Here is a 21,792-nt window from a genome sequence, read left to right as displayed (position 1 = left end):
AAGTTGACCCGTTTTCCCTCAACTCACAGGGATGCCTAGACTCGAGGTAATGTTCAAGAATATTCTCGGCAGTAAAAAGGGCTGTGCGAATGAAGCATCCCTGCTTTCTGCTCTTTGTACCAGAATCTCAAAGGCCTTGGACTACCATTAATTGAGGATGATTGTGTGGTCAATTTCATGAGTTCCTCAACCCCAGCAGAGGCTTTGAATATGTGCTTCTCCACTCATCTATCACCTCTATGCTCTTTCCCAGGGGAATCTCACCACATTTCTGGTACCCAAATGTATTCCACATCTCTAAGACTCCTCTTCAGAGTTCCTTCCCATGCAGCTATGTTCATCTATTCAGGATGCTAAAACGAAATTCCAAAAACTTTTTGGCCTATAAGCCGCATTAAACTTCTCACAAGTTTAGGGACTATAAAGTCCAAGATCAAGGCATGGACAGATTTGCTGTCTGGTGAGGGCCCACTTCCTACTTTAGTGTTCTCCCATGCAGAAGGGATGAGGAAACTGTCTGGAGTCTATTTATTCAGTGTATAATGGCAGCCATCAACCTGGTGGATGCCACACAACCATGTTCCCCCAAATTCCTTCAAGCTCACCATTTCCAGACTGGACTTGACTCCTGCCACTCAGTCCTCATGTGATCCCCATCATGCTCCTGGTCTTGGCTTCACTCCTCAATGTGGGGGTCACCATTGGCTCAATCATTCACTCAGCAACATGGGTACCATCCTTAATACCTTGCTCTCCTCCTCCCTCCTCTATTCTGAGAACCACTGTGTTCTAGAATCCCCCTTTCTGGTCTCCTAAAGGACTGGCTGCCCTTCCATTGTGCCCTCTGTGGTCCATGCCACCATTTCCTTTTAGCAGTCTTGGTCCACCTCTTGTCCATTCTGCCCACCCAGCCCTTTTGTTCTACTACAAAGTAGTAGTGGGTTCCCTTTCCTCCCCACTTTTGTACCTCTCCTCTTCATCTCTCCCTCCTAACCAATCATTCTAGTGTTTTCGTGTGTCTTGTTTTTCAAAATGTAAGTTCTTTTGTGCATACATTGTGACATACTTTATCATGTAGGCCTGTGGTGCTATATGTACTGCCACTGCCTCTAACTACACATAGGAGTCCATGGAGCACATTCATTCTCCAAGGATGAGTGTCTAGGCTTCCCCTCTCCTGGCACCACAGGGCATGTTACAATGGAAGTCCTCATACATTTCTCTTTATGGACCTTGGAGACTCCCACAAGTGCAGTTCCCAGGCCATGGATACACATAAACTTACTATAGCTGAGTAGTGACAGGTTCATGCCCAGAATAGCTACATTCTACTATCTCACCAGCAGTGCCTAGGGGTTCCTGTATCCCCCGAGGGGCAGCTTTCTAAAGCCAACATCTGTTCAAATCTCTCCACTGCTGAGCACCTCCCAATGCTTTCCCACTGCACTCTAGATGAAGGCCACAGTGGCCTGGTCCTCTCTCCCTCCATTATAGGAATCTGATACTGGTCCTTGGTCCCACATACCCTGATCTGCTCCAGGTGGCACCTTATGGTCACCTCCCATTTGGGAAGTATCTTTTTTAGGAAACCTTCTCTGACATCTCAACACCCCGCTGGCCTGTGGCGCTTCATAGGGAACCTCCAGCCCCATGCCTCCCTGCTTTGCTGCTGGTATCTTTACATGTCTCCAATACTTCCACTAGTCCAAAATTTCAACCTTGGCCATATGACAACTTCCTTGTGGAACTGTCCTGTGATTGTAGGGGGTTGAGCAGCATCCAGGGCCTCTGCCCACTAGATGCTGATCCCAACCCACTTTCAACTTAAAACAACCAGAAATGTCTCCAGACATTGTAAAATAGTCCATAAGGGGCAAAAGTGCCCTAGGTGAGAACCTTCTGCCTCAGATCATGAAGTGTCCAGAGCCTGTACCTGCCTAGGTTAGAAGCTCTATAAATATTTGTAGAATCAGCTCTATAAAGATTCCTAGAATTAGAAAACATCACAGCACATAACCTAAGGATAGGACTCAAAGCCCTGAGACATGATATCATGGGATGGAGGATTCTTCTCTCCTCTTCTTTCTTCCTCCAAGGGAAACCCAAATCACTACTTCTTTAGCTCCTGTGATAATGGGGGCAGAGGAAGCTGAGACCTCCAGTGGCTTGTGACAAGCACCTATCTGAACTTCACCTTCCCCATCTACCCAGATTAGACATACTGCAACTGAGTCACCAACAGGCCATACCCCTCTCTCAGATTTGTCCCAGTATAACAGTGGGACATCTCCCATGAAGCACTCAGGGTGGAGAGGGAAGCCATGTGGCATTTATGTGTCCATGTCTGTGCTTGGACAGCTTGAAGGTGGGGGCTGTGGCTGTGTGACATCATTGCTTCAAGGACATCTTCCAGGAGCCCAGGGCCTGCATGATCCAGGAGCGCCGCTGGTGGGAAGTGGGCAGGTTCTCGCAGCTGGGGTTCCAGCGGTGCGTGGTGGCCGGGTCACACACCCATGAGTCCCCGTGTGGAAGTGGCCAAGAATTCCTCCAGCAGCTGGACAGGATGTGTTCCTGGGCCTGGGCTGCATAGATGCATACTGATGCTTCTGGATCATGCCTCAAGTTTTCCACAGCTGGATCACAGGGAGAAGAAAGACTATTGGTTAAGACGAGACCTCTAAGCTGGTCTCACTCCTTATCTTTCCTTCCCACCTTCTGGCCTTGGCTTGGATGCCCCCTGTGCAACATCTGCTCACCTCATTTTCCTCCAGCCCTCCAAACTGTTCCCAGCTTTCAAAGTGTGAATCAAAGCCTGCCTCCTCTAAGAAGCATTCCTGGATTGCCCCCAGTCTTCCTATATGCTCTTATCAGCTTTCCCAATTACAAAATAAGCTTGTACCCTCTTACGTCTAAACTATATATCCTGCACTAAATAGTTTCTAGCCCTAGCTTTGGGTCATTTTTCCCTCAGGTAGGCTGTATGTTCTACTCTTTGGGAACCCCATGGGGCCCCATACAGCTCTCATCCTGGATAGTGAAGGGAAGACCCTTGCCTTGGCTGTGTCCCTGCCCCTCCTGCTGCTCAGTGTCTCTCTGTCCCTAGAAATCTCGCAGGCCCAGGGCATGACTTACTGGCTTTCACTTCATTCAGCCGATCTTCCGTCATTATGCTGTCCATGCAGGGGACCAGGGACCCTGAAGCATCATTCAAAAGGTAAGGGCACCCAGCTCCTCAGCATAATGCCATCCATCCCATCTGAGGCCCAGACCTCCTCAGAGAAGCCTCCCAGTCCCCTCCAAAACCCACAAATGAAGACACAAAGGGGATCTCCATTCTTGGATACTCCCAGAGAGGTCCTGGGGGAGATAGTCAGTCCAGTAATCAAAGATAGCACCAGGATGGGGCAGGATCTAGACCATTGATTCTGACAGTGCTACCATAGGTTGGGCTTTAGCTTGCTTGTCTGAAATGCAGGGAGATACTGTGTCCACTGCCCACTGCTCTACGATGAGTGAATGGCAGCAATATTCAGGACCCTGAGCACCTTGTGCACCTGTCAGTTGTGGCTGCCAAGGGCCCCAGAGGCACTGAGACTCCATATTCTGGGTCCAAGAACTCCTTCCCACCATCTCTCAGTCATGGCAAGCCCTGTTGCATGCTGCCTACAGCCTGGGCACCTGCCTGGCTCCCACAGTGTTCGCAGCTTCTCCAGTGCCCACACTACTTACTTACCTCTCAGAATGCCTTTTTCTCCCATCTTTCTGTTCTGGAAAGTCCTGTTGGTCCTTGCATGTACAGTCTATCCCAGACTAAGTTAGGTGACTGCCTCAGTTCCCAGAGTGTCTGTGAATCTTTACTGTCTGCATATGGTATCTTAGTTATGATTATGAATCTTAAATCCCACCAGATCAGATCTTAGCTCAGTTGGAGGAGGGTAAAGTGAATCCCTGATGTCCCTAAGATTATATACAGAATTATATGCATAAACATTTTTTAGGTGGCCCTGGGTTTGAATTCAGGCATCATACTTGTGCAAACACTGTATACTGCTTGAGCCATAGACTCAACTCTCTTGTGTGTGTATGTTTTTTGTGTTTTGTGTTTTGTATCTGTGTGTGTGTATGGTTTGTTTGTTTGGTTGGTTTTTGGTTGTGGGGCTTGTCCCTGTGCTCTTTAGCTCAAGGCTAGCGCTCTACTACTTGAGCCACAGAGCCAATTCCAGTTTTCTGGTCGCTTATTGGAGATGAGTCTCACAGACTTTCCTGCCCAGGCTTGATTTTTTTTTTGTCAGTTGTGGGCCTTGAACTCTGGGCTTGGGCACTGTCCCTACGCTCTTCAGCTCAAGGCAAGTGCTCTACTGCTTGAGCCACAGCACCATTTCTGGTTTTCTAGTGGTTTATTGGAGATAAGAGTCTCATGGACTTTCCTGCCCGGACTGGCTTTGAACCTTGATCCTCAGATTTCAGCCTCCTGAGTAGTTAGGATTACAGGGGTGAGCCACCAGCGCCTGGCCCAGGCTTGCTTTGAACCACAATTCTCATATTTCAGTCTCCTGAGCAGCTAGGATTACAGGCATGACGCCCAGCTTGTGTGTATGTTTTTAATGGCCAACCAAGGCTGGTCTTGAACTCTCAACTTTCCTGAGATTAGAGATATGTGCCACTATGTCCAGCTCATATATGCATTTTTCTATGACAAGTATCCATAACCTTGAAGGAGGGTCTCACAAAAGATCTGTGATTTAAAAGAGGTTAGAGTCAGATGCCTAGTAGCTACTCAAGAGGCTGAGATCTGAGGATTGCAGTTTGAAGCCAGCCTAGTCAGAAAAGTCCCCATGAGACACTTATCTCCAATTAACCACTCAAAAACTGGAAGTGGCACTGTAGCTCAAAATGGTTCAGTGCTTGCCTTGAGCAAAAAGAGCTCAGGGATAGTCTTGGTCCTGAGTTTAAGCCCCACAACTGGCAATAAACAAACAAACAAACAAATAGAGGCTAGAAAGCTCTGCACTGCATCAAGAACTGTTGTGGGCAGAGCTAGGCTCTGCTCAGCCTTAATTCCCCAGCACAGGTCCAGGTATGAGATGTTAAACACTATTTGATTGGAGATAGCTTTAAAGAAATCAGCAGCTAGGAAACAGATGTCACTTCTTAAGAGACAGGGGGGCTCCGAATGTGGCTTAGTGGTAGAGTGCTTGCCTAGCAAGCATGAAGCCCTGGGTTCAGTTCCTCAGTACCATATAAACAGAAAAGGCCGGAGGTGGGCTGTAGCTCAAGTGGTAGAGTGCTAGCCTTGAACAAAAGAATCTCAGGGACAGTGCCTAAGCCCTGAGTTCAAGCCTCAGGACTGACAGAGAAAGGAGAGGGGCCTTCTGAGCAGCACAACATTTATTAGACTAGTCACCTCATCACACCTCTGCCTAAACCTTCACTCCCAAACCCCTATCAGCACCACCCTCTGAAGGTTTCTCTTACCTAAGCATTATGCCTGACAAAGAGAAAAAGATCAATCAGTGTTTGTTGTGTAAGCCAACAGATGGCTGGCTGGCTGAGTAGGTGAATGGATGGGTGGATGGATGGGGTTGATGGTTCCATGGGTGGGTAAATGGATGGTACAGATAAATGGATGAGTGGACAGGTGGGTAGAAGGATAGATGGTTAGATGATGAGTAGGTGAGTATGTGGGTGGATTGGAAGATGGATGGATTGATGGATAGATGGATGAATGGATACATGAGTGGGCAGCTTGTGAATGGATGAGCAGATTGATTGGTGGATAGATGGATGAGTAGATAAGTAGGCAGGTTTGTGGATAGATTGATAGATTGATGAGTGGATGGATGGATAGATGGATGAATGAATGGATACATGAGTGGGCAACTGGGTAAATGGATGGTAGATGGATTGATGGATGGATAGATGGATGAGTAGGCAGATATGTAAGTAGAGAGATTGGTGAGTGGATGCATAGGCAGATGGATGGATGGGTGGATGGATGGTGGATGGATGGATGATGATGAGTGAGATGGTACGATGAGATGGGTGGATGGATGAAAAAGAGCAAATGAACTGAGGGAAGACTATACAGAGGTAATAAGCTCCAAGCCTCTCTGTAGCAAGGTCTCCTGGTCCTTGGTTAAGGGAATGTGGTCTTGAGGGCAAATAAGCAGTGGTATGGTATGGCATGGTATAGCATGGTATGGTATGGTACAGTATGGTTTATAGAAGGAAGGCCACCTGGCACACAATCAGAAGGAGATTCTGGGGGGAATTCTGAATAAAGGGATCTGCTATTTGTTTTTTCCCAAGAAAGGCAGAGGTTGGGATTGTGGACAATAAAAAGAATGGAGGCAGCAGGGCGTTGGTGGCTCACGCCTGTAATCCTAGCTACTCAGGAGGCTGAGATCTGAGGATCACGGTTCAAAGCCAACCCAGGCAGGAAAGTCGGTGAGACTCTTATCTCCAATATACCACTTAGGAAGTGGTGCTGTGGCTCAAGTAATAGAGCACTAGCCTTGAGCTGAAGAGCTCAAGGGAACAGCGCCCAGGCCCAGAGTTCAAGCCCCATGACCAACAACAACAACAACAAAAAGAATGGAGGCAACTAACTGAACATCTCAACATGACAGGTCTTATCTTTCAAAAAAATTTTCTCATCCAGTCTGTGAAATGGGAGTTGATGCCCATCTTATAGATGAGGAAACTGATGCTCGGAGGGAATAAATGAGAGAGAGAGAGAGAGAGAGAGAGAGAGAGAGAGAGAGAGAGAGAGAGAAGAGATCATGAACTGAGATTCTACCCTCCTCTTCATCCTGCTGCCTGGCTTCTGCTGCTATAGTCAGTAGGGGATTTGCCCTAACTCCCATGAGGCTTGGCCACATTCTTACTCCAGGGAACAGCAGCAGCTCAGCTGAGTATAGTTGCTCAGGCAATGAACCTGCACAAAGATTTCGGGCTGAATTCAGCCTATGGCTATGTTCTAGGTCATGATCTTGAAAATGAGAAGACCACCTAATGTGCCACTTAAAGACAAACTGCTGGCCAAGCCTTATACCTTAGGTGAGGCATTGCTCAACTGCCAAAAGGGCTGGTGGCAGCCGGAGCGACTGGAGAGCGGGCAGAGCCCTGGCAGCAGGAGAGGTTTATGCGGAGCAGTTACCTATGAACATGACCGAGGACTTCCGGAGGGAGGCCTGTGAGTTCTTGGTGTACTCCAGGCTCTGGTTGAGGAAAGTCAAGGCGCTGTCTCGGTGGGTGTTCACCTGGGAACAAAGAGAAATCCCCACAGTCCTGGCTCTCAGGGTCCAGCTTTCCTCCTTGAAGTCAGGAGTTGTGATCCTGCCCCACCACTTAGCCTGGTGCCCTGCTCTTGAACATCTCTGCTGCCCAGCCCACTGCCAAAGATTCTCAAGAGGCCAAGTCCCATTTCTCTTAGCTAATTACAACAGAGACATAAATAATGTTCCTGCACTGGGGAGTCTCCTTCCAATACACCCCTCCCCAGATTCCACCAGAGATGTGACATTCAAGAGACATGACAGATAAGGAGATAGGTTGGACAAGGGTGAAGGATACACATTGTAAAGCAGCAAGGGATAAACTGAGAATCTTAAAAGCCAGGCAGGAATGGGGTTTCCTCATGCTTGGAAGTACGATGGCAGCAATTGTTCATGACAGGGCAGTAACAGGGTTTTATGTAATATAATCTGGTCATGGTGGTTAGAGGGTCTGGTAGTAGAAGCTGGGAGGAGTGATCTAGCTGAGAAGCTGTAGCGGGACATGAAGAGAAATCTGACCTAATCATTCTCCTGGTGACTACCTCATGGCCAAGACTAGTGTCTGGTCTGAACTCTAGGGCCTAGTAGGCAAAGGCTTCATGGTCACATTCTGTGTCCCACATCTTTCATTCCCAGCCTTCACTGCCATGCTCTAGATCATTGTTTTAGACCATGTTCTAGACCAAGTTCTAGACCAGGTTCCAGAATGTGGTCTAGAACAAAGACATGGCCTGCATGCTATTCATGATCTGTGCACTGTACAAGCAGTTGCTCCTATTTAGAGTGTCCTTCCCTCTCTTCCTCACCTCTTATCCTTCTAGCCTCAGCCTGGCTGTCACCTCCTCCCTAAAGCTTTCCACCACCCTCAGGCAGAGCTCATTTGCCATGCTTGATGGCCCTGCAACATGTTAATACCTGTGACACGATCATAATGTATAGTGGGCTCACCCTGTATTTTGGTTCAGAGTCCTCAACACCTAGACAGGGCCTGACTTGGGAATTGGGATCCCAAAAGTATTAGCTACATGAATGAATGAATGAATGAATGAGTGAGTGAGTGAATACACTGATAGTAAGTTACCAACCCCTTCTTAAAGCTAGGGCTAGAGGTCAACCTACACATGAGCAAAGCTGCCCATAGCTTATAGTGCCAAAAAAAAAGTGAGATCTAGAAGGAGCCACCACAGAGGATCACAAATGCAGCCACAAGCCACAGGGGCCTGAGTGCAGTGAGCAGCAGTGTTTTCTTTTTCTTTTTTTTCCCTTTATTTATTTATTTATTTTTGCTTGTTTTGGAGCTTGAACTTGGGACCTGGGCTCTGTCCCTGAGCCTCTCTGTGTTCAAGGCTAGTGCTTTACTACTTGAGGCACAGTACCACTTCTGGCTTTTTCTGTGTATGCAGTACTGAGGAATCGAACCCAGGGCTTCATGCATGCTAGGCAGGCACTCTACCACTATGCCACATTCCCAGTCAGCAGCAAGCAGTGTTTTAAATAACTTAAACTAGCTATTAATTCTTAGTTAATAATAATGTAGGTTTCTCACAAAGGCATAATGTCTACGTGTATCTGATCATATAAAATAATATTTATTGAAATGAACTCCAGGAAATGGAATCATGAGGTTTATTTTTGATTGTTTTTGTTTTCTTTTCTTTTTATCTTATTTATCTATCTTTGGTAGAGCAATGGGGGCGGACACAGAAAATGGAGAAGCAATGGGTGAATAAATACAGCAGTGGTACTTGCTAGACACTATGTTAAAAATGAACTGGGACTGGGAAGGTGGCTCAGTGGTAGAGTGCTTGCCTTGCATGCATGAGGCCCTGGGTTCAATTCCTCAGCACCACATACACAGAAAAAGCTGGAAGTGGGTGCTATGGCTCAAGTGGTAGAGTGCTAGCCTTGAGCTGAAGAGCTCAGAACAGTGCCCAGGCCCAGAGTTCAAGCTCTACAACCAGCAAAAAAAAAAAAAAAAAGAACTATACAACTTGTGGGTGGGAATGGAGGGAAAAACTGGGAGAGAAAGAAGGAAGGGGTGGTATTGTCCAAAAAGAAATGTACTCTTAGCTGGGCCCTGGTGGCTCATGCCTGTAAGCCTAGTTACTCAGGAGGCTGAGATCTAAGGATCACAGTTCAAAGCCAGCCCAAGGGAGAAAGTCCATGAAACCATCTCCAATTAAGCACCAGAAAACTGGAAGTGGAGCTGTGGTTCAAAGTAGTAAAGCTCTAGCCTTGAGTAAAAGAGCTCAGAGACAGCACCAGGTCTTGAGTTCAAGCCCTATGATCAACCAAAAGAAAAAGTAAAACAAAGAAGTATGCTCTTTACCTGACTTAGGTAACTGTAACCTCTGTACATCACATTATAATAACAATAATGTAGCTTTTCTAGCATGTTTTGTGGCAAGGAGTCTACTTGGTAAGCTGGAAGAGACCTAAGCCAAGCTGGGTGCCAGTGCTCACACTTATAATCTTAGCTACTCAGGAGGCTGAGATCTGAGGATCAAGGTTTGAAAGCCAGCCCAGTCAGGAAAGAGGTCTGTGGGACTCATCTCCAATTAAGCACCCCATCCCCCTAAAAAAAATCTAGAAGTGGAGCTGTGGCTCAAGTAGTAGACCACTAGCCTTGAGCACAAAATCTCAGGAACAATGCCCAGGGCCTGAGTTCAAATCCCAATACTGGCACAAAATAAAATAACATAAAAACATAAATAACATAGAACAAATGTGGAAGGAGAGAGGAGGAAGAAATCCTAGGTGACCCCAGGTTTTTGCTTTGAGAACTAAAGGGACAGAGCAGAATTGGAAGGGAAAGGCAGAAGTCCAACAGAGCTGTGGGGGTCATCCAAGGTGTCCAGTGACCAGCAGAGAGCATCCCTAAGGGTCAGGGGTGTTAGAGATGAAGATGGAGGCTCTGGAGTCAGTGGCTTGTAGGAGGTGGTGGAATCAGTCAAAGTGCTGGTATGAAAGGAAGAAGCCATGGTTGTTTCCGGAAGCACTCACAAGGTACTTGCAGATTTTGGCCACTGTCTGCTGCTGGTTGTCCCAGGACTTCCGGCTATATGCTCTTTTGGGTAACTCCCAAGCCATGAAGCAGGAGCAACGGAACAGGGTCTTCAAACATTTCTGGGAATGGACAGGAGGAGAATACCAGAGTCATGAAATTCCAAGATAGCCAGAACATGTTCCAGAAAAAAAAGAAAAATGTGTAAAAGTTGGACTTTGGAAGCTCACTCCTATCTGAAATGTACAATTATGAAGTTAGTTCTTCTGAAGGAAAATAACTAACATGGATGCCTTTGGGAAACACATCTGGTTGGAGGAAAATAATAAGACTTTCAATGGGTTGATTGTGGTCTTGGCCTGGTTTCTACAGAGAGAGGTACACCAGCAGGGCCTGGGAGTGGAGGAGAGGGCCCAGCGCCCGTGCTCACTCACCTGAACCACCTTAGGGTTGCCATCCTGCATAATCAGAAGTAGAGGCACCAAGGTGCCGATCAGCTGCTCCTCCATGGCTTGGGTGCGGGGCTCCCGGAGCTTCTGGACCACCTTCCCATACAGGTTGATGCAGGAGATACGCACATCCTCTCTTGACTAGGACAGATGGGAGGCTTAGGGGTGCCCCTCCTCCAGGAGGTGGCTCTATTACCTTCTCTTCCCTCAGTCAGAGGCACTCTCCCAGAGAGGTCAGCCAAGGTCAACTGGTGGTGCTCCCCTTAGGTTCTGGAGCTCTCCATTCTTCCCAGCCAGGACTCCCACTAACTTAAAGGGTGTCTTTATGTCAGGTAAGAAAAGGCCCCTCACTGAAACTGCTTTTAAAAAAGAAGTACCCTCTCCATTTTTGTGGCTGTCCTGGGTCTTAAACTCAGTGCCTAGGCACTGTCACTGAACTTCTTTTGTTCAAGGCTAGCACTCCACCACTTGAGCCACAACTCCACTTCTGGCTCTTTTTGTAGAGATAAAAGTCTCACAGATGTTTCTGTTTGAGCTGGCTTTGAACCATGATCCTCAGATCTCAGCCTCCAGAGTAGCTAGGATTACAGATATGAGTCACCAATGAGTCAACACTCCCTTTCAAGGCAGACCAGTGGCAATAGTTCACTATCATTGGGGAGATGCAATTATAAAAGAAGAATCCCCAACTATGTGCCGGTGGCTTATGCCTGTAATCCTAGCTACTCCGGAGACTGAGATCCAGAGGATTGTAGTTCAAAGTCAGCTTGGGCAGAAAAGTCCAAGAGATTCCATCTCCAAAATAACCAGGAAAAGTCAGGCTGGAGGCATGGCTCAGGTTGTAAGTGCTAGCCTCAAGTTCAAATTCAGTACTGTCAAAAAATTTTTAAAAAACTGTTAAAGAAGAGCTCCTTCCAGGAGGACCAGTAAGAATGTTGAGCCTTCTCTGGACAAACAACTGCAAAAGATGAAGACCAGCTAGATCCAGGTTTCCCACTAGGCAGATTAATGTGACTATTCCAAGACGCAACAAGGTAGACAGAAGAGGTGCTAAAGAGACACCTTCCCTAAACCCCTTGTCCCACAGGATTTCTTACATCACTGAAGTGGGGCAGCAGGATCTGTAGCATCTCCACGTAGACAGAGCTGTCCGTCAGCTTCCAGCCTTGCCCTTTGAAGATGGTCTTGAGGTTGTGGGCTGCATCCACCACCAGCATGCCATCCACACTCCTCAAGCCCTTCACCATGGATGGCAGGAGGGCCTGAACCTTGGCCATCTGGGTGGCAGAAGGATGTGGAACAGGGTTCTTCCTAGGCCCCTGAGTCACCCAGGCTGAACTGGGTGGCTCTACTCCAGGCCCAGGATTCCTGCCTATGCCTTGTCTCTGGCCTGGACATCTTCCCTCAGGCTCTTGCTTGGGCCTTGATGACTCCCTCCTGGCCTCAATTCCTGAGACCCTTTGTTGTTGGTCTCCTACTTTGGCATTAGATAAATGACATGAGCATTAAGAGTTAGCTTCTAAGCCAGGTGTGGTCACTCACACAGGTAAGCTTAGCTACTCAGAAGGCTGAGATCTAAGGATTGAGATTCAAAGCCAACCCAGGCAGTTGAGTCTGTAAGACTATAATCTCCAATTAATGACCAGAAACAACCAGAAAACTGGAAATGACATTATGGCTAGAGCACTAGTCTTGAGCAAAATTTCTCTGGAACAGTTCAAGACTACAAGTTCAAGCCCCATAACTGACAAAAAAAAAAAAAAGCTTCCAGTGGCGCACCCCTGAAACCCTAGCTCCCTAGCTACATAGGAAGCATGATATCTGAGATAAGAGGATTGCTGCTTGGGGCCAGCCCAGACAGGAAAATCCAAGAGACCCATCACCAATGAACTACTAAAAAGCCATAAGTGGAACTGTAGCTCCAGTGGTAGAGCACCACTTTTGAGCAAAAAAGCTAAGAGATAGCACCCACTCCTGAGTTTAAGTCCCAGTATCAAAACACACACACACACACACACACACACACACACACACACACACACACACACACACACACACACACACACCATATTAGCTTTTGAATTTGTGGCTTGTCCCTTCATCCTGGCTACATCATAAGCTGCAATGGTGCAAGGGAGAAAAAGCAGCTGGACCTCTGTTTCCTAATCTATGACTAGGAATAATAGCTATCACCCCCTTTCTCCTATATACAATCTTTAAGGTCATGGTGCAAACCTAGATTGGGAACTGTTGACAATATTAAAATACATACAAATCATGAAAGCAGATCCATTTTATAGATGGGATCACTAAAGCCAGACACAGACTCTGAATCTAGCTGCTAACATCTAAAAGACTATGACAGCCAACATCCAAGATCTAGTCCAGCCCAGAGCCTGGACTAGACTCCCTCTGCCCTCACTTACCTTCTCAGATCGGTGGGCCAGGATGACCAGGCCTCGGATGGATAGCACCTTCATGATGGGATCGCGGTGACTCAGGCCTTCCACCATCCTCCCAAGAGAGTACTCCTCGGGGATCCGGCGTGCCTGCTCCATCTGGAGCAGCTAAAGGAGTAAACATACTCCAAGGTCAAGGGCCAGCAAATCAGCATGCTCAGCCTGTGGACCTGGCATTGCAGGCAATCAAAGCCAACAGTTGGCTGGAAAACTCTAGCTGTTGCATCCCTTCTGCTGGGACACACTCTCCATTCTGATTCCCACATGACATCCCATTGCTTCTTCCAAAATTCAGCCCTGGGAATCTGCGCTTGTACAGGGCCCTTCCAGGCTGTCCACTGCCTTTCCTGGGCAGCCTCAGAGAGAGGCCTCTTCCTGAGGCTGAGTGAGACAGATCAGGAGTCTCTTGACTCTTGAGCTGTGTGACCCCCAAAACTACCCAGCTTCATCTAATCAGTAGCACGATTCTTCCTTTGCATGGTTGCCAGGGTTAGTAGTGGGGCAGAAAAAAAGGTAGACACAGTATTTGGCACACAGGCCTACACAAAATGGTACCAGAAATACAACCTGACAGAGCTAGAGCTGGAACCCAGCACTCTAGATCTCAAGACCAGGTTTGCCCTCTCTGGCAATGACACATTCTGCTGTCATATCAGGGTTGGGCCTGGTGTTGCCATGTAAACCTGACATGGTCCTTTCTTCCCACATTCACAGTCCTGAGGGGAGGAGGGATAGCGATCCATGGGTGCAATGTTCCATCAGGGAAAGATAGAAATAATTCTCAAGCTGCATGGCAGGTCTGATGGATCGATGACCTGTACGTACGTAAGGCCACTGGACTAGGTACTTAAAATGGTAGACTGGCACCCACTGTGTATCTCAACACAGTAAGCTAAAGGAGAAAGGTTTTGTGTGTGTGTGTGCGCGCACACGCGCGCGTGCACGAGCGTGTGTACGCTGTGCCTTGGCTTCCTCCTCTAAAGTGGGTCTTGTACTAGTCTCTGTGTCTCTAGAAGTGACTAGCTATGAAAGAGTGCCAGTCCCCCACTCTGGGCCAGTCCCTCCCACTTCCTCCTGACTCAGCCCCAGCACCTCCAACCAACCCTTGCTTTAGATGTCACTTCCTGCAAGAAGCCCTGCCTGAAGCCCCTCCCAAAACTCTGCTCTTCCTTCACTGCCCACTTTAGTCATGCAATGCCATCCCCATGTTATAATGGGGATGACCTCTGGCTCCCTTGCCACACCAAGAACATTTTGAAGTCAACATGAACTCAAGTTCCTGTTTGCATCGTTAGTGCCTGGCCCACAGGGGTGCCCAGCAATGGTTGGAGATTACACAGAGACATCGGGGAAGTCTGTGGGAAATGGATTGGGGAGCAGAGGTAGAGAGGAAAGGGACAAGGGAAGCAAAAAGGCTTGTAGAGCAACCTCCAGCGTGCTCTGAGTCTGGGATGAGCCCGACATCCCGCCACCACACCCCCACGCCTGGCCTGGTCAGTACCTCCACGAAGAAGGCGGTGGCTGTGATCTTGTGCTTCTCGTCGCCGCGCTCCAGGAGTGGGATGAGCAGGTAGAGGATGCGGCACAACTCCTGGCAGGAGTACTGCACCATGGCCCTGGTATGTGTGAGGGAGCAGTTCCTCAGGCTCTCCTACTCCCTGAGGATCTGCTGGGTGAGGGCTGGCTGGGACAGTCAGGATCACCAAGATGCTGTGATGCTGTGTTCCAGCTGTCCCACCTCAAAGACATCCCAGAGGCCATCGGGGTTTTGTGTGTGTGTGTGTGTGTGTGTGTGTGTGTGTGTGTGTGTGTGTGTGTGTGTGTGTGTGTGTGTGTGTGTGTGTGTGTGTGTGTGTGTGTGTGTGCCAGTAATAGGATTTGAACTCACAGCCTGGGCTCTATCCCTTAGCTTTTTCACCCAAGCCTGGCACTCTACCATTTGAGCCACAGCTCTATTTCAACTTTTTGGTGGTTCATTGGAGATAAGAGTCTCGTGGACTTTCCTGACCCAACTGGCTTCAAACCTCAATCCTCAGATCTCAGCCTCCTGAGCAGCTAGGATTATAGGTGTGAACCAGAGGCCATAAGGTTTAAATATTTCCTTTTACAGCTGGGGAAACTTGAGACTAGAGTGCAGAAGTGACTTGCCTGAGGGCCCAGGGAAAATCAGTAGGACAGAACAGATGAAGAGCTGGGCTGCATAGGGCCATGCTGGAGGCAGGGATTGGAAGGGGCGGGGGAGTTGTGGGGGGAGGTTCACTCATACCAGGCAGTAACCAGATGCTTTTCCCTTAGTTGTTCCATTTGGACCTCACCATTGTCCTCAGAGGCTGGCTGCTATTAGCTCCATGCACAGATGAGGAAATGAAGGCTGTGAGCATGAGCTGCTCAAAGCCACCGGGCTGGAAAATGGCAGGGCTCCCATGCCCACTGCCTTTCTCCTCCTGCTCACCCAACTAAGCCAGCAGTGCTCAGGGTGCACCCCTGTCACCTCAGCCAACATCAGCACCACTGTTAGAAACTGTCCGAAATACACAAGGCACATTCTTGGGCTAGAAGTGTGGCTTAACTGTAGAGTGTCGACTTTGTAAGCACAAGGCTCTGAGTTCAAATCCCAACTACTACCAAAATAAGAAAAAAAGAAATGCAAATATTCTCAAGGCCTTATCCTAGACCCCTTCCCCCCAAAAGCAGAACTCAGAGCAGGGCCAGCAGATCTTACATGCTATAAGGACTATCTATATCCAATTCTCCTCCTCCTCCTCCTCCTCCTCCTTCTCCTCCTCCTCCTCCTCCTCCTCCTCCTCCTCCTCCTCCTCCTCCTCCTCCTCCTCCTCCTCCTCCTCCTCCTCCTCCTCCTCCTCCTCCTCCTCCTGCTGCTGCTGCTGCTGCTGCTGCTGCTCTTCCTCTTCCTCCTCTTTCTTCCTCCTCCTCCTCTCTCTTTTCCTCCTCCTCTCTTCCTCCTACTCCTCTCTCCCTCTCCCTCTCCCTCTCCCTCTCCCTCTCCCTCTCCCTCTCTCCTCCTCCCTCCCTCCCTCCCTCCCTCCCTCCCTCTCTCTCTCTCTCTCTCTCTCTCTCTCTCTCTCTCTCTCTCTCTCTCTCTCTCTCTCTCTCTCTCTCTCTCTCTCTCTGTACTAGGATTTGAACTCAGGGCTCAGTTCATCTCTTATGGCTGGTGTTTAGCACTCAAGCCATGCCTCCAGTCCCAGCTTTCTCATGGTTAGAGATAAGAGTATTTTTGGATTTTGCCGAGGCTAGCATCAAACTTTGGTCCTCATATATCAGAATCCTGGGTACTTAGGATTATAGATGTGATCCACTAGCAACTGACCTTTTCCCAATTCTTTGTGAGTTAGTGTATAATCATACACAGATAATCAGAATGAGAGCCTAGATTCAAATCCTGACCTCAGCCCTTGCTGTTTGACTTCAGTTCTCTGAGCCTCAACTTCCTTACATGTAATGGCAGGGAAGTAACAGCTCTATTCAATGGGACCATCCAGGTAGCACCTCTTTGGTTGGTACTCAGTAAATGTGGATGCTGTGACCTCTGGGCAGCGTGCACCCTATGTGTGATTGGGGAAGGAAGTCTGGTTGAGGCCAGCAGATCCGTTTTCACTCTTCCACTCTCTGGCTGAGTGACTTTGGATGCATGATAGACCCTCTCTGGGTGTAGGCTACAGGGAATCGGTGACAGAGGGAGCAAGAGGTCTTGCTCAGGTACCAGCCACAGTCTAAGGATCTGAAATTTCTGCCCATCCAGCCCCTGCCATCCCCACCTTACCTTGCCAGCAGAGACACTGCGCGATGGTGGTTTTCTGCCTGCCCCATGAGCTCCCAGCCCCCTTGGTCCTCCAGAAATGTGGCCTCGTACGAGCAGCCCATCTTCAGCAGCAGGGTCTTCACCACCCTCACTATCCAGCTGCCAAGACAAGGGGGTGAGGCATTAGGTCCACCTGCCCCTCGCCAGCCAAGCTTTCCTGCACCAGCCTCACCACAGGCCTCCCTCCACCAGCCTCTCTCCCACTATCAGCAGCTGTCCGTTCCCACTATCTTCTCTCCACTGCACTAATTGTTAGAGGAGTGCATTGAGCCCACAAATGTGGCAAATTACAAATATTTAGCTTTCTAAATAAGAGAGGAAACAGAAGCAACACTACCCTCCCTGGAAAGACAGCTTGGACCATCCCTTTTCTCCTGAGCCTCACTCACTGGGTGGAGAAGGCCACAACAAGCCTCTCCAGCCTTCCTGGTCCTCCTTGTCCAGCCCCCCACACACACACACACTGCCCATCAAGCCATGGCTGGATTGATGGCTTGCAGACAGACCTCTCTGCTCACTTGGCCACTCAGTCTCCTGCCCAGGGGTCCTTTTCTTGCCTCAGGACACTGTAGGAGTAATCCCCACCTAGACACATAGCAGAGGTCCCTGGAGAAGCTCTCACCCCTGGGAACTGAGCAGGCTGGGTACAAACCTCAGGAGCTCATTAAGCTCCAATGAGCTCATGGGTATAACAGCCACCTATGTGTAATAGTCACACACACACTGTCCTGTAGGCCAAGTCCTCCTCGTTGGAGGCCATGTCCTTCATCACTCAGAAGCAGAAAAGCTTCTTCTTTGTGGTCCTTTCACTGCTGATACAGATGCTCCTGAACCTCCTGCCTCTCCTCCTGCTCAGCATAAGCAATCTGAGGCAAGGGTGATGCCCTTGAAGCAGCTCCAATTCATACAAGGAGAATCAGAATGGAGAGCAAGCAGATGGCAGGTGTGTGGCTCATGCTGGATATGATCTTGTTTGGTCCTTACCACATACCTGAAAGGGCAGGAATCCCACACCATTTCACAGATAAGGGAACCAGCCACAAGAGGTTAAATTGGTTTACCCAAAGAACAAAGCACTAGGTGTTCATCTGCATCTCAGACCTTCTGACCCCAAGTCCATCTTCACAGCTGCATTCCCAATTCTCTAGTACCTGCTAAGCCTAACACACAGCAGGAACCACAGAAGAAAGAATTGATGAGTGTGGCTATGTAAATAATAAATTTCTGAATGAAAAAAAGATCATAAAATAATTGCAGGTTAAGTGCCAAACTGGCATATAACTACAAACTTTTCTATTCTTTTCTTTCTTTTCTTTTCTTTTCTTTTTTCTTTTTTTTTTGGGGGGGGGGGAAGGTCTGGTCGTGGGGCCTGAACTCTGGGCCTGGGCGCTGTCCCTCAGCTCTTCAGCTCAAGGCTAGCACTCTACCACTTGAGCCACAGCGCCACTTCCAGCTTTTTTCTTTTTGCTTATGTGGTGCTGAGGAATCGAACCCAGGGCCTCAGGCATGCAAGGCAAGCGCTCTACCACTGAGCCACCTTCCCAGCCCCTCTTTCTTTCTTTCTTTCTTTCTTTCTTTCTTTCTTTCTTTCTTTTTCTTTCTTTCTTTCTTTCTTTCCTTCCTTCCTTCCTTCCTTCCTTCCTTCCTTCCTTCCTTCCTTCTTTCTTTCTTTCTTTCTTTCTTTCTTTCCTTCCTTCCTCTCTCTCTCTTTCTCTCTGTCTCTCTCTCTCTCTCTTTTCTTTCTCTTTCTTTGTTGGTCATGGGGGATTGAACTTAGGGCCTGGGCACTATCCCCGAGCTTTTTTGCTCAAGGCTAGCACTCTACCAGTTTGAGCCACAGAGCCACTTCTGGTTTTCTGGTGGTTAATTGGAGATAAGAGTCTCACAGATTTTCCTTCCCAGGCTGGCTTTGAACTGTTATCTCCCTATTTCAACCTCCTGAATAGCTAGGATTACAGGCAGGAGCCACCAGTGCCTGGCTGGCATATATATATATATATATATATATATATATATATATATATATATATATATATATATATATATATATATATAAAATATATGTGAAGATCCAAGCAAGAGTGCAAGGCCTTGATTCAAGTCCCAGTAGCAACGTGTGCACACATACTTGCACACACATGTGCGCGTGCATGCACACACACGTAAATAAATAAGATAAACTGATAGGGACTAGAACAAATAATACTGATGCAAATAATACTTCTGGGAGAGAGGAAGAAAATGGAGGCCTGAACTCCTGAGGAAAGCTGATTCCTTCTGTACTAAGTCTAGTGGATGGATACACGAAATAAATGTCCAAAGCAGTTGTTGAGCAGTCATTAAAGTAACTCTAATAATATTAAAGTATGCTTCTGTTTCTTCTGTTTTCTCCTCCAGTTCCAGAACTAATGTATCTGGCTTTATTACCCTAAAGGCTTTGGAGGAGCCCTGGCTGTGAAGCCTGCCCCACAGCCAGAACATACCGAACAGGTACAAATGGGAGATTCTGTGCATCATTCTCCATGTCCTTGCTAGGAGGGGGGATGCGGCCAGGCAGGTTGAGGCCAATGTGGTAGTGGACTTGAATGAGCAGGGCCAGGAGCAGCTGGGGGTAGATGCGCCTCACACGGCCCACACAGCTGTTGACAGACAGGAGCTCACACAGGCCGCTGGCTGCCTAGGGGAGGAGGGAAAGAGGTGGTGTGACCTGATCCATCCATCTTCCCAGCCCGCTGGCTGAGGCCTGACCTCCTGCTCTGAGAGGCTGGGCCTGGGTCTATGCTTTTTTTTTTTCTGACCCAGCCTGGAAAAGTCTGGGTTCCATGCCCAACCCTCTAGTGGAGGCAGATGGGGCCCTGGAAGCAGCTGGGCCCAGCAAGAGGAGGGCTTCTGGACCCAGTCCTCACCGCCAGGGGCACAATGGAGGCCCTGCCCTTCTTGGTGACAGGCTTCTCCTTCAGGCTGGTCAGGAGCAGATCCAGCAGGTCCCGGACATCACAGCTGGGCTTGCGTAGTATTAACTGCCTCCACATCTCTGCTCCATTGCTGAGGATACGGAGAGCATGGTCAGGGGTACCCAGGTATTGCCAAGTAGCTTCGAGGCAGGGGACAGGGGAGGTAAGATGCCAATGAAATGGCATCCATGGGCAGGCCAACAAGAAATAGTCCAGAAAACATTCCCGATGGGTCAGGAGGATAACCCTGATTAAAGACATGATTTCCCCAAGTCATGGGTTTGGTGCTTTATTTACACACAGTTTATTAATTCAGCAAATACGGAACATGCCCTGGTTACCAGGTCTAGGCAAATCTCTGGGGCTCAAGACTGAAGAAAAATTCGAGACATTCAAGGTCTCTGAAGTCTCAGGAAACTCCCTAAGTGGGTGGTGTTACTCCCATTTTATAGATGGAGTGTGGCGGCTCGGAGCAGTGAAACTGCTGGTGGCTCACTCCTATAATCCTAGCTACTCAGGAGGCGGAGGTTTGAAAATGCTGGTTTGAAGCCAGTCCAGGCAGACAAATCTGAGAGACTCTTATCTCCACTTAACCACTAAAAACCTGGAAGTGGAATTATGGCTCAAGTGGTAGAGTGCTAGCTTGAGACAAAAAAAAAACTAAGAGACAGTCAAGGCCCTGAATTTAAGCCCCAGTATCAGCACACACACACACACACACACACACACACACACACACACACACACACACACACACACACACACACACACACAATTCGATTTAAAGGGCTGCAGAGACAGGATATGACATCTCAAATGCCTATCTTGTTCCTCCATGCCAAGGAGCGGGCATTGAGGCAGTGAGCCCTTTGAGGCCAGATCTGACCCTATGCATAATCCTGGAGAATACCACCCCACTCCAGTTCCTTGATGCATAGTTCCCAAGGCAAGAAAGGTCAGCAGCAAGAGGTACATTCCATCCAGCCTGCAGGCACTTCTGCCTCCCTACCAAGGGGAATTGACAAGATGCTAAAGGGTTAACCAAACCTTTTGCCTGTCTGCATTAGCATCTGAACTTTCCATACACTTTCTTGCTCCGTTCCCCTGGAAACCTGTTAAAGATAGTATGTCAACTATGTTGCTAGGCAACATTGCTTATGGTAAAACTGGCCATCTTAATGACCCTTTAGTACATTGCATCTGGACTGGGAGGAACTATCAGTTAACTGTAAGAACCAATGGGGACACAGATTTCCTTCCCTCACACCTGAGCTTTATTTGGGGAGCTCAAAGGTCAGCTCCCAGGCCAGGGTGAGAAGAATGAGGTATCCTGGGTGCAAAGAGTAAGGGGCCCTCACTTTCAAGGTCGCACAAGTGCAAGTTGAAGGCTGGCACTAGTGAGATGCCCTCGGCCCTGTCTTTTTTTTTCTTTTTTGGTTGGTCATGGGGCCTGAACTCTGGGCCTGGGCACTGTCTCTCAGCTCTTCAGCTCAAGGCTAGCACTCTACCACTTGAGCCACAGTGCCACTTCTGGCTTTTTCTGCTTATGTGGTGCTGAAGGATTGAACCCAGGGCCTAATGCATGCAAGACAAGCACTCTACCACTGAGCCACCTTCCCAGCCCCTGCCCTGTCTTTTGATGTTGATGGTGGCTATGGGGGTCTTATGAGTCTGTTTAATGGACCCAAAAAGAACCTCCAAGTGGACAGTGCACACTGAAAAGGCCAAACTCTCCCAGGGAGGGGGTAGGGTGGGTATGGATGGGCCTTCCCCATGTCTTTGATGACCACCCCTATCCTCTGAATAACATTTTCACATTTACTCAA

The 21,792-nt window shown here is 48.4% G+C and overlaps 1 protein-coding gene across 3 annotated transcripts in view; it reads right to left on the bottom strand.

Moving 5' to 3' along the window:
- Nucleotides 1–2,309: 2,309 nt before the first annotated feature.
- The window catches only part of LOC138803296 (maestro heat-like repeat-containing protein family member 7), a 47,227-nt gene continuing 27,744 nt past the window's right edge, over nucleotides 2,310–21,792 (bottom strand). For all 3 annotated transcript variants that reach the window (XM_069987124.1, XM_069987123.1, XM_069987125.1), the window contains 11 exons: nucleotides 19,919–20,057; nucleotides 19,496–19,689; nucleotides 16,974–17,111; nucleotides 14,691–14,805; nucleotides 13,157–13,297; nucleotides 11,828–12,007; nucleotides 10,716–10,871; nucleotides 10,281–10,403; nucleotides 7,160–7,262; nucleotides 3,133–3,195; nucleotides 2,310–2,633 (listed from right to left, as the gene is read on the bottom strand). In XM_069987124.1, coding sequence (XP_069843225.1) covers nucleotides 2,389–2,633; nucleotides 3,133–3,195; nucleotides 7,160–7,262; nucleotides 10,281–10,403; nucleotides 10,716–10,871; nucleotides 11,828–12,007; nucleotides 13,157–13,297; nucleotides 14,691–14,805; nucleotides 16,974–17,111; nucleotides 19,496–19,689; nucleotides 19,919–20,057 — 1,597 coding nt within the window. In that variant the 3' untranslated portion in view covers nucleotides 2,310–2,388. The remainder of the gene's footprint in view (nucleotides 2,634–3,132; nucleotides 3,196–7,159; nucleotides 7,263–10,280; nucleotides 10,404–10,715; nucleotides 10,872–11,827; nucleotides 12,008–13,156; nucleotides 13,298–14,690; nucleotides 14,806–16,973; nucleotides 17,112–19,495; nucleotides 19,690–19,918; nucleotides 20,058–21,792) is intronic.

This window comes from Dipodomys merriami, unplaced genomic scaffold, assembly GCF_024711535.1.
Source record: "Dipodomys merriami isolate MVZ:Mamm:240054 unplaced genomic scaffold, mDipMer1.0.p SCAF_34, whole genome shotgun sequence".
Taxonomy (NCBI): Eukaryota; Metazoa; Chordata; class Mammalia; order Rodentia; family Heteromyidae; genus Dipodomys; species Dipodomys merriami.
This window is presented reverse-complemented; position numbering and strand designations above follow the sequence as displayed.